General features: G+C 36.9%; 1 protein-coding gene across 1 annotated transcript in view; it reads left to right on the plus strand.

The window, feature by feature from the left end:
• LOC104074716 (unconventional myosin-Ib-like) overlaps positions 1-11,122 on the plus strand; it is a 17,546-nt gene that overhangs the window by 4,836 nt on the left and 1,588 nt on the right. The window contains exons 3-8 of the mRNA XM_009574930.1: positions 1,939-2,013; positions 2,426-2,560; positions 3,465-3,571; positions 6,616-6,748; positions 8,308-8,460; positions 9,352-9,479. Of these exons, the coding sequence (XP_009573225.1) occupies positions 1,939-2,013; positions 2,426-2,560; positions 3,465-3,571; positions 6,616-6,748; positions 8,308-8,460; positions 9,352-9,479 (731 nt within the window). The remainder of the gene's footprint in view (positions 1-1,938; positions 2,014-2,425; positions 2,561-3,464; positions 3,572-6,615; positions 6,749-8,307; positions 8,461-9,351; positions 9,480-11,122) is intronic.

Consider the following 11,122-nt stretch of genomic DNA (forward strand, 5'->3'; position numbering starts at 1 on the left):
GTGTGGGTTTTCAGTGTATTTTTTAAATAGTGTAAGCGGCACTTCTGTCTCACCTGAAACATGCAGATTTTTCTGAAGAAGAACATAGTCTGTAGTTCCAATATACCACTGTTACCACAGGCAATTCTCATTTGTCTGATGGCAAAGTATTTTCACCCATGACATATGGAGGTGAAGATTTAAATTTGATACAAGTGATCAAGATTAAACCATTAATTCTACAGTCTTTTTTTTTTTTTTTTTGTGATTGTATGATTAGTAGATTTTAATAGCATTTGTGGTACTTCCCAGATTTAGGCTTTTCTGGAACGGCTTGCATTTCTCAATGCTTGCTTTGCAGCTTCCCTGCAGCGCCAATAGGATGTGTGGGTGTATATTAGTCCCTTTGTTCCAAATTAATTTGCACACCTTGCAGCTCACAAAGAATAATATAAAGCAACATCATTAAAGAGAGTCTATGAGAACATGGGGAGATTTGGGATGATTGTGGTTGGAGTGGCTTTGAGTGTGTTAATTTCCATCCCTGAATAATAAATAAAGGATGTACACTAATTATAGAGCACTAAACCTTACAGAAAATCAGTGAATAAGAACTCTATGAATTTTTCTTATAAAATGAGGAGGAAAAAATTATGTGCTGTATTTGCATAGAATGAAGACAGCTGAATGCTGTCGGTTTTGTTGATGCATCTTAATGTGTAATTAAGCAAACCCCATTTATCTGTGGGGTTTTTTTAATCCCAGCATGGTGACAGATTCTTGCTTTCAAAACGCTGTCTTATCTTAAAATGCATGACACTCAGTATGGGGCAGAAGGTGTGCCAGGCTAAACCAAACTTTCTTATAAGTTGATGTGGGTTTTTCCTCTATGGGTTTCCCTTTATTTTCTGGTTACAGTGAACTCAGCAACACATAGCAAGTTAGCTGAAACCACTAAATTTGCTCTGGGGTAAATTATGCAAAGCCACGATGTTTTCCCTGGTTTTTGTTCAAAACTTTTAACAGGTGTGTTGCAGGCTGTGCCAAAATTGAAAAAAAATTAGGGGATGTTTCAGCTAACTTGATGTGAGCTTGGGCTTCACACAAAACTGCAAACCGGTTGTGCTCTCTCTCTCAGATTGGGTTTTCTGAGGGGGGGAATTTAGATACTCTGCTAATTAGCACTGATAGAAGTACCAAGGGCAAAACAAGTACTCTGAAACTTGCATTTACAAGCACTTATAAAAAATTAGTATCACCTGCAAAAATGGGTCTCAATGATGACTTTTTTGATCTTTTTTTTTTTTTTAAATAAATTTTAGGAGCAAATATCAAGCTTGCTGACATTAAGCAACATTTGTGTTGATTCTCTGCTCTTATCAAGCACCAAAACCTTCTTTTCCTTTTGGAATGAAGACTGCTTGTGTGAAAACAGTTTTTTCACGCATAACTCTGCTATGGAAAAAAAATCCCTTTTTTATTATAGAAAACTCTGTGTATTAAGAATCTTAAAGGAGAAAAATCAGGAACAGTTCATCAGTTAACTATGTAATTAACATCAGTTCAGTGTCACTTCAGACACAATAAAATATGTGTCACTGATGGTACCTCACTTTTTCTAGTCCAACTTTATGCAAAAGCCTATGAAAATAGATTCATGCTATGAATTCAAAAATGTTTGAATAGCTTGCCTTTTCAGAGGAAAGTATTTCAAATTCTCTGTTAAATTTGCAAATGACTGTACTCGGGTCATCTGAGGTAACTTTCTGACCTCTTGGTCCACTGTCTGGTTCATATATTTTAAGTGTACCCAGTTAGTGTTCCTATTTCAAGGAACACTTTGCATGGTGGTTTGTTTTTTTTTTTTTAGTATTTTCTGCCATAGAGCTTTATAAAAATGTACCTGTGCAAACAAATTCATTCTTTGTATTCATTCTGAGGGTTTGTTTAACTTTTCAGGTCCGTAGAGAGTACAGGAAATTCTTCAGAGCCAATGCTGGAAGAAAAATTTATGAATTTACCCTTCAGAGACTTGTATGTATACATCCGTACAAAGCACATGTGCATTTTCTGTGTTTAAAATTTTTGTTTTCTAGCAAAGGTAACAGCTGTATTATGGCCTTGATAGTCTTTGTAAGGAAATGTCCAAGCTAAGCATATGGAAAATTGACAACTTAAATATTCTGATGTTGTAAAGAAAGGATAGTGATAGTGTTTTGAAGATGTGGGAATGGTACTAGCTAAGCATTTGTCACACCTGTATGATATCTAAATCTGCATTTCTCAATATACCTGCCTTTTTACATCCATATTCAGGTTTAGGAAAGCTGAGAGTTGCAGTTTGGTAACTGTGCTTTTAATCACAGAGCATCTGCTTTTCCTTGCTTATTTCAATAACTCCGGTATTTGAACATGAATAAAACATCTTGCTTCAATTTTATCACAGATGCAGAAATACTTCCTGGAAATGAAGAATAAGATGCCTTCTTTATCACCAATAGATAAAAACTGGCCAGCGAGACCTTACCTTTTCTTGGATTCAACTCACAAGGAACTAAAGAGGATTTTCCATTTGTGGAGGGTAGGGCACATTCTGGTCCAGTCTGTACAGAACTTCATCACGTGATTTTCAGTAGTTTTGTGTTGTTCATGAAGAGCCTATTTTTAGGATGTATTTCTTCCCGTTCCAGACAGGATATTTTATTTCTTTGGAAGAAGTGTGTCTTTTGATCATTATCTTTGGCCTGCAAGGGGTATAACTATCCTGCCTACTCCTTTCTGGAGCTAGGGAGAGAGGATTGCTTCCTGCCATCAGCTTTGAACTTCATAGAAAAGCAGTATGCCTGTTGCCTGTTAATTGGTAGCTTATAATATTGAGTCCGTGGCCAAGACTGGGACTAGCTCTTAGACCAACATTGGAAGTATCGGTGGAATTTTTTACTTATGAACTGTGGTTAGCTGAAATTTGTTTTGGATCTTTGGATGGAGAGAACGGCGAGAATCTGTATAAGTGCTGATGAGACGTTTTACTGATCTTGTGGGCTATGGTTTCTGTGAATTGTCAAGAAACAGTTTTTCTTTCTGCAAAATTCATCCTCTCAGCTATGTTTTGTTCCTTCTGTCAGTTTACATAAACTTCCGCAATCGTGGAACTATATATGTTTCTGTGAACCTTTTTAGCACAGTCTTCCAGTGACTGGCATCTGATACATTAAGCTCGTGTTCAAATGCAGCATGCTTAAATGATATGTTTTAGAGATTGGTTTTGATGTAATTCAGAAGTATCTAGAATGGCTGAGGAGAAAAACACCTCTGCTGTTTGTTACTGTGCTCCAGTGGCATGTAGGATGGAGCTGAGTCACTTCAGAAGTATACAAAGAATGTGCATCTTGAGCAATAAGCAAACATTAGTCTGTGGTGCTGCTGCTTCAAATCAGATTTGCAAGGATGATTTTTTTGTTTGTTTAATATATCATGTTTTGTAGTGTAAAAAGTACAGAGACCAGTTCACAGATCAGCAGAAGCTTATATATGAAGAAAAACTGGAAGCAAGTGAACTTTTCAAGGACAAGAAGGCTTTATATCCAGCCAGGTAATGACTTATTCTGCTGCTTTTAGTGTACAATAAATTCAATAGCCTTACATAGATTTAGGAAACTAAGCAAGATTTTGCTTTTTATCTTAAGCAGGAAAATGCATTTTCCTTGTTTGACAATGTCCTTCCACCATTTTACTTTACAAACCTCCGTTTGCTTCTAACTTAGATGTGGTTGCAGCCCACTAATCCTGTGATACTGCTGTTTTGTCCAGAAGCCATGATGTTTTGTTGTTCTAACCCCCCATGACCTGTTCACATCGTAAAAGTTTGGCGAACTTGTAGAAGGGAGTAACTCTCACCCTTTCCCCTAGTTTCCAGCACACTGGTTCCTGCAACCAATAAATGTAGAGTGAACTGCAAGGCTGTAAGTGACAACGTCACTCCCAGATGAGGCGTGCCAGGGAGCTCTCCTCTGTTCAAACCTAGTACATTCAGCATAATGCTCTAATGTGAAGACTAGGTAATTTAAGAGTTAGATACATTGGTATATATCTTTTTGAAAGGCTACTTTAAAAAAAAAAAAAGTGCTTAGAAGGTCATTTCCATTTTGGAATCTTCTTCTTTTTTTTTTTTTTTTAATTGGAGACTTTTTAAAAATGTGAAATCTCTGCAAATAAGTTTCTTGGTTTCTCAGATTATTGAGTTCTTAAAAACTGCTAAATTCTTGTCATTGCTATCTGCAGAGCTAACATTGCTCAAGGAAGTGCAGTAGTATCTGATTTTACTTAAGGAATGCACCTTTTTTTTTTTTTTGCATGCAATAAAACTGACAAAATAGAGATCTGATGTCCTTGAAAGAAGTTGAATTGAACTTTTAAAGTGAATATGAGCTGAGAAATTGTTCTTCTTGAAAACAAAGGTCTCGTCGATCTCAGGAGAGTTTTCTTCTAGAAGCCATAGTTTGAGCTGAGCAGGAACAAGGCACTGTAAAGCAAGAAGCAAGGTTCAGTAGATGGAGGAAGAGGAGTCTGCAAGAGTTGATGAGGGCAGCTCCATGCATGGACAAGCTCTGCTTGGATGTTTGTGTTTTATTGGTTTTGGTTTGTTTCATTTTTTATTGAGACATTTCCTTTTTTCCTGTAGTGGGCTTGGAATATATTTCTCTTTCTTCCCTTCAGCAGATCACTTATTTAATGGCTGTATCTGTTAGCTTGTAGTTTGTTCCTTCTTTGCTTTGAGATGTCTTTTTATGGTGCTGGGAAAAGAGAAGGACGCTGCCTTTGGACTTTTCTAGGAGGAAGCAAGTTTTTTTGCTTTGAGTCAGTATACATCTGATCAGTATAGAGCTCCTTGGGAAGGAAGGAATTTTATTTATATCCCTGGTTTCGTACTTTTTACACCAAGACTGAACAATGAAATGTTATACAGAAAAATATGTATCTGAGTTACTTTTATCCGAGACATTCTTAAGTGGTATATGTGATAGAGGGCAACTGTTGATTCATTTCAGTTTTAGCTTGTAAGTCATTATCATTTGATTAGGGACAAAGTCCACAGGGAACCTACAGTTTTTGGTGACTATGGTTTCATAATGCTAGTTAATAAAACCAGAAAAACCCAAAGCTCCAACATGGTAAAAAGTTAGAATGCTTTCCCCACCCCACACTCATTTAGAAACATTTCCATCTCTTTTTGTCTTGTATTCAGAGCTGATTAGCTCCTGTTGGGTTTTTTTTATTGGCCTAAGGGTGGAGGAAATTACTGTATAAAGTTTCTGATTAGTTAGTATGATAATGATTCATAGGATATGGCTAATTTTCTCTGTGTAATATTTAAGAACAGAGAGGGAGTTCCTGTGAGTACTAAAATACCAGTACTCCTCCTTTTCTCTCCCATCTCCCTGTGTGCCAGAGATGCAATTACAAAGGTATTGCTATTCCATGTAATATATTGGTTCCTCTTGGGCTGTAGTCTTGGCAAAGCTTTGCATTTAGTGCTTTGACTGTCATTTAATCAAAGCGATTAGTTAAAGGGACTTCCAAACAAAGGAAGCAGCAGCTGTATTCACTGATTCTTAACTGATAGCGAAGCTGTTACTGTATAACCCTGAGGTGGATAAAGATGGGGTGATTTGCAAGCGCAACAAGTCTTGACGAAGAACTGGTACACATTTAACAAACAACAGCAGATCTTGAAGGCGAGTTCTCATCCGTCCCTCTGAAATACTGTGGAAAAGCAGAGGTGTCGGTCCTACTGAAGTTTTTTATTTCCTCTGTTTTCACAGAGACTGTTATTGGGTGATTTTAAATCAAAATCGATTGCATATGCAAGGATGTACTTGTGTCTGATACCCATAGCAATTTGGCCCATTTAATTGAAAAATGTTTCCAGAGCAAGGAAAAAAAAAATCCTATTACTGTCTTTGGTGATAAATTTCTTTATTCGCCATCACTGTGCTGTTAAGGTGTACAAGATTCTATGTCTAATACACATACCCCTCCTCCTCCTCCTTTCTTCTTTCCCCTGGGATAACGTGCTGGGAGATATATGCACACTACTCTGTAGCAATTCTCAAGTTATTTTCAGCTGATGTAGTATGCCTGCACGGCACAGATTGATGCCAACACCACCGCACTGAGTGAACGGTGGTACCGACCTGAAGAGTCTCGGGGCAGAACTCGGGGGGCTGCAGTGTTCAGCTTCTCAGCAGGATCGAGGACAATTAATTGCGCTGCATCAACAAACACAAAGTTATGAGCCCTGTATGCATTCAATTATGTATTGCTCTAATTATTCTGTTATACAATTGCAAATTATTTTGCGTTGCTGTTGTTCAAAACAGGTAAAAATTGTGAGTAGAGGTTTCTGGGTTGATCAGCGTATTCTTTCGCTAAAAATGAGGTAGCAAATGACTTTCCCTGCCAGAGAGTGTATCAAAATTTAAGGAAGCTTCTGGCAGTGTAGAGCCATTGAAAATGGTATTTGGTGCTTCTCCTGGCCCCGCGAAGCCTGAAGCAGAATGTGACGATTTCAGGAGGTTTACTTCTTCCCTGTGATTCGTATTTAACTCGTGTTTCTCTTGTCTTTTTGCTGGGCAGTGTTGGGCAGCCATTCCAAGGGGCTTACTTAGAAATCAGCAAGAACCCCAAGTACAAAAAACTTAAAGATGCTGTGGATGAAAAGATCATTATTGCAGAAGTTGTGAATAAGATCAATAGAGCTAATGGGAAGGTAATAAAATGGCATTGCTTTATCCAGAAGGGTACATCATTTTTGTTATAAATAAACTGAAAGGGAGGCTTCATTTCAGTCATGTAATAGTCTGAGGATTTTAAAAAATGCCTTTTTTAAAGGGCAAGACTGGAAATACTGGGTTTATGTAAACTGGTGATTTTAAGCACCTATTTTAAATTTACATAAAGATTACTAAAATCTTGTTTGGGTTTTCAGCAACTTTTCCAAACAAAAATGGCATCTCATCAACTGGTAACAGGCTATCGATTCACAACTAAAGGTAATCTCTGTACCAAACTTAGGTCTTCTATTTGCCAATTGAAGAAAATAAATATTTAAAGAATATTGTTCTTGTTCAAGTATTTAGAAAACTTAACCTTTCAAGGCTCACACTGTCATTCAAGCTCCTGATTATCATATTTTATAATGGTTTAAACTTGTGAGTGGCATACTTTGCTAGCTTTGCCTGTCTTCTGATTGATATCAAAAGCTTTATGGAATGAAGAGGCAAGTTTCTTGTATCATTTGAATAAAGCTGTTAAATATTCTGGGTACTTTTCGATTCTGCCAACACAAAACTTGTTTTGCATTTAAGTTATACTTATTAAAACAGGAAGTATTATCCTCCCGTAGTAAATGTAATTGTTTTCACCATATCTGTCTAAATACTAGAAGTGGTAGATCTCAACTTCTCAGATGTAGATGTCGTTTATGCATTTGTAGGAGTGAAATTAGGTTGCCTGTTGTTGATGCCAAGTTAATTTTCCAGTTTAGAAGAAACTAATTAAATGAAGACAAAATCTTTCCTGTACTCGCGTAGGCTACAGCTCTCAAGATTTAAAAAAAAAAAAAAAATTAATAGTGAGCTATGCTTCTATGTGCTTAAGATAGCTACTTCTTAATTACAATAGTTAAGATTTTATTATTTAAAATTTTACAGGAGAAAAAACTATATGTAGATTCAGTTCTCATTTCTCTTTCTTATCTTCTAAGATGAATTTAAGAACACACATTCATGCTTTAAAAGTATTTGCCATTTGAAAATATGAATGTGTATCCTCCTAAAGAATAATTCCAATAGATAAAGGGAGGAGAACGTAACATTGAAAATACCTATGTGATTTGTGTTGTTCTGCAACAGTTTTGGTTAATAACAGTAAATAGTGAGGCTTAGTCCTGAATTAGCTATCACTGAAAAGGTACGTTGGTTTTCCTGGGAATTGACAGAGCATGAGAAATGAGTTTATCCTGATTTGCATAGTTTCCGAGTTTCGGTTTCTGAATTTTATAACTGTAAGCTAGTAATTAAAGGAACTGTTTATATCTAAGCATATGAGCCAAAATGAGCTAAGCTTCTCAATCTATAATTAGACACATACATAAATTTGACCTGGTTTTAACTGATCTGCAGCTCTTACTGAACATCAAATGTTCATGTTTACTAATGTGGGCCAAGCTTATTAACTCTATGAACTGCTTGTAGTCTTAGTAGGTGCTCAATAAAGAGCAGTTCTCTCTTTGTGTAGATAATGGTTTGCATTTTTGTATTTTCACAGGCTACATCCAGGATTTTCTTATTAACCAAAAATAACGTTCTTCTTGCGGATCAAAAATCTGGGAATATCAAGTCAGAGGTTCCACTGGGAGATGTTACCAAAGTATCCATGAGCTCCCAAAATGATGGCTTCTTTGCAGTGCACCTGAAGGAGGTTGGTTACAACTGTATAATACAATAATATGACTGTCCTACATGCAGTGATATAAAAATTGTTTATTAATTATCTTGTAGCATTAAATCGTAGTGGTTAGCCTGTAGGTTTAGAAGTTTTTTGAACTTTGCCATATTTGCAAAACCTTTGCTTTAAAACTACTGAAGCCAAATGAGAACGGTTATTACATTATGAATGATCATTTACTTGTGAAAATCAGACTTCATATTTCAACGGGCCTTTAATCTGGTTCGGATACCTTGTGGCAGTGTTTTCCTTTTTAGCTGCTCATATAATTCTTCCTGACACACTGGCAGAATATTTCTCTCTTCTTTATGGGATGCCAAGAAATCCACGTTATGGCACAGCTAATTTGGTTACTCAGTTCTAAAGAACTCAGTTCAGTGCTATATTTGCTTCACTGCACTGTCAGCATCGCTCTGCTAAAATCATTAAGCTGGCATTTGTATTCTAGCTTAGATGGGTTTGAAGAACGTCATATATAGTGTCTTTTCATACTGACCACCTTCATCCTAATACTGGTGTTGGCAGTTGGTTTCTGTTCCTTTCTGAAAATACTGTGAGCTTGCTGCAGTGTAGCCAGAAGAGGGATACAGAAATACTACAGTTTTGTAGGACAAATGAAGGTGACGCTCCTTCAGGATCAGGAGAGGTTTTTAACTTTCTCCACAGGTTTGTTGTTTATTTGAGAGTGAATTGCATTTTGATCCTATACACTGCACTGCATCCCTATTTAATTTACAAGACAAAAGACTTGTTTCATTGCACTGGGAAGAGAAGACTCCTTGTAAAACCTCCTGCTTGGCTGGCATTTAATATTTTTCATATTCTAGGTTTTGGTAGTCATAACTACTTTCCTTTCTGTTTCAGGGTTCAGGAGCAGCTGGTAAAGGAGACTTCCTGCTCAGCAGCGATCACCTTATTGAAATGGCCACTAAACTTTACCGCACTACTCTCAGCCAAACCAAACAGAAGCTCAACATTGAGATATCTGATGAGTATGTTTTTTGTTTGCTTAGAATTGTATTTCCTTCAATGCAACATGCTAAAAAGTCAAGTATCTAATGTTAGAAAAACAAAACACTGTTGTGTAACTAGTACTTCTTTTCACTTGACAGAATACTTGTAAATATGGATGCAATTTTCCATGTGTACTCATTTCTAGTATTCAGTTTGGCTCTTATTTCCTTGAAAGTCATTAGAGAAAATGTGCTTTTCTTAAGGTATTTTCAAATAGGGCTATGAAGCAGAACTGCTGCTGTAGAAATAATTAAGAGATACTACATTTGAGAGAATCATTTTGTGTGTGAAAAGTTCACATACTCCTATGAGATGTTTATCAATCAGAGTGGCCACCATGTGCCAAGTTCCAGTGAAAACAATCAAAACAGAATGAAAAGCTCCTCCCCAAACACATGTAATGATGGTGCTAGTAATGTAGGTCCATAAGACTCTACCTTCTTTTTTGTGAAGGTGAAAAATACATTATTAAAATTCCAAACCACCTATTGTTATTTTGGGTCTTTTGGTGGTTAGAAAGCTTTGTTTGATAAAAAGCTTGCGTCTCAAATTAGTATTTCTGCTTGGTTCAGTTTCATATTTTGGCCTTAAGTAAGGACTGCACTTGCAGCGATGATAGCCATGGAATAAAAACATTCCTCTGTGTGTGTGTGAACTCCTAAAGCCTGCTGACTGAGAGTCCCTCACTTAGTCCACCATTCTTATGCACTCAGTTTGTTGTGTGAACTGCCCCCTGATTTCAGCAGTGTTGATGTGGTAGTTTTACTCATTTTGAATAAAGAAGCAAATTTGGAACCCTACAACAATACTGAAATAAAATTTCTCTAGGCAAAAATTGAACCTTTTATCTGGCTGCACAGCACTGCTTGTATTCTAGAGGCATGGCGAGTACCGTTTGTATCTGTTGAGATTTCAGGGTTTACTTAAAGGCTAATTTTGCTGTTTCCTTGAAAATGACATCTGCCATTTTCCTTTGTTTTGTTACCAGATGTGCTTCAATTTGCACAAGAGTGTGCGTTTGCACTAGAATGTGGTTGTCCCCAGTAAGATTCTAGTTTAATGATGGCTAGAAAGGAATAAACTGCTAAAACAAAGTCTAAGCATGCGTTGCACTAGGCTGGACTGCCTGCCTGCCTTAGGTCTGGAAAACAGTCTGCTTTCTGGGAGTCTTGCATTTTGGGATGTGGTTTTGTTTCTTGTCTTGCAGATTAAAAACATTCAAGTGTGTATTGCTATTGAGTTTATCCAGACTAAATAATTTTTAAGTCGTTTGCTTCTTTTTTAGCAGTTCCATCTCTGTTGTTGGTGAAGCAGTACTCTCTTCTCCCTGCTAGAGTTTAGATACAAGCTCAACTAGGAATTGAGGAGAAAATGTGGCCTTACTCCAACTACTGTACACTACTTTTTGGGAAGAGAGCTTATATAAGTAAAAATGCTGTTGATCCAGGGGTATGTCTAGTAAGAGACATACCATTTATATATATAATATTGGAACAATGGGTCTAGGAAAATGCAGCGTTGGTGACAAGAGATGATGGCTAGAAGACCTACTCACATTTTCTGGATGCTTGCATGGCTGGGAGCGCCGAACAAGTTAATCTTGGAGCATCTGGGCTGTTCA

Source organism: Fulmarus glacialis, unplaced genomic scaffold (assembly GCF_000690835.1).
Source record: "Fulmarus glacialis isolate BGI_N327 unplaced genomic scaffold, ASM69083v1 scaffold37353, whole genome shotgun sequence".
In the NCBI taxonomy this organism is placed as follows: domain Eukaryota; kingdom Metazoa; phylum Chordata; class Aves; order Procellariiformes; family Procellariidae; genus Fulmarus; species Fulmarus glacialis.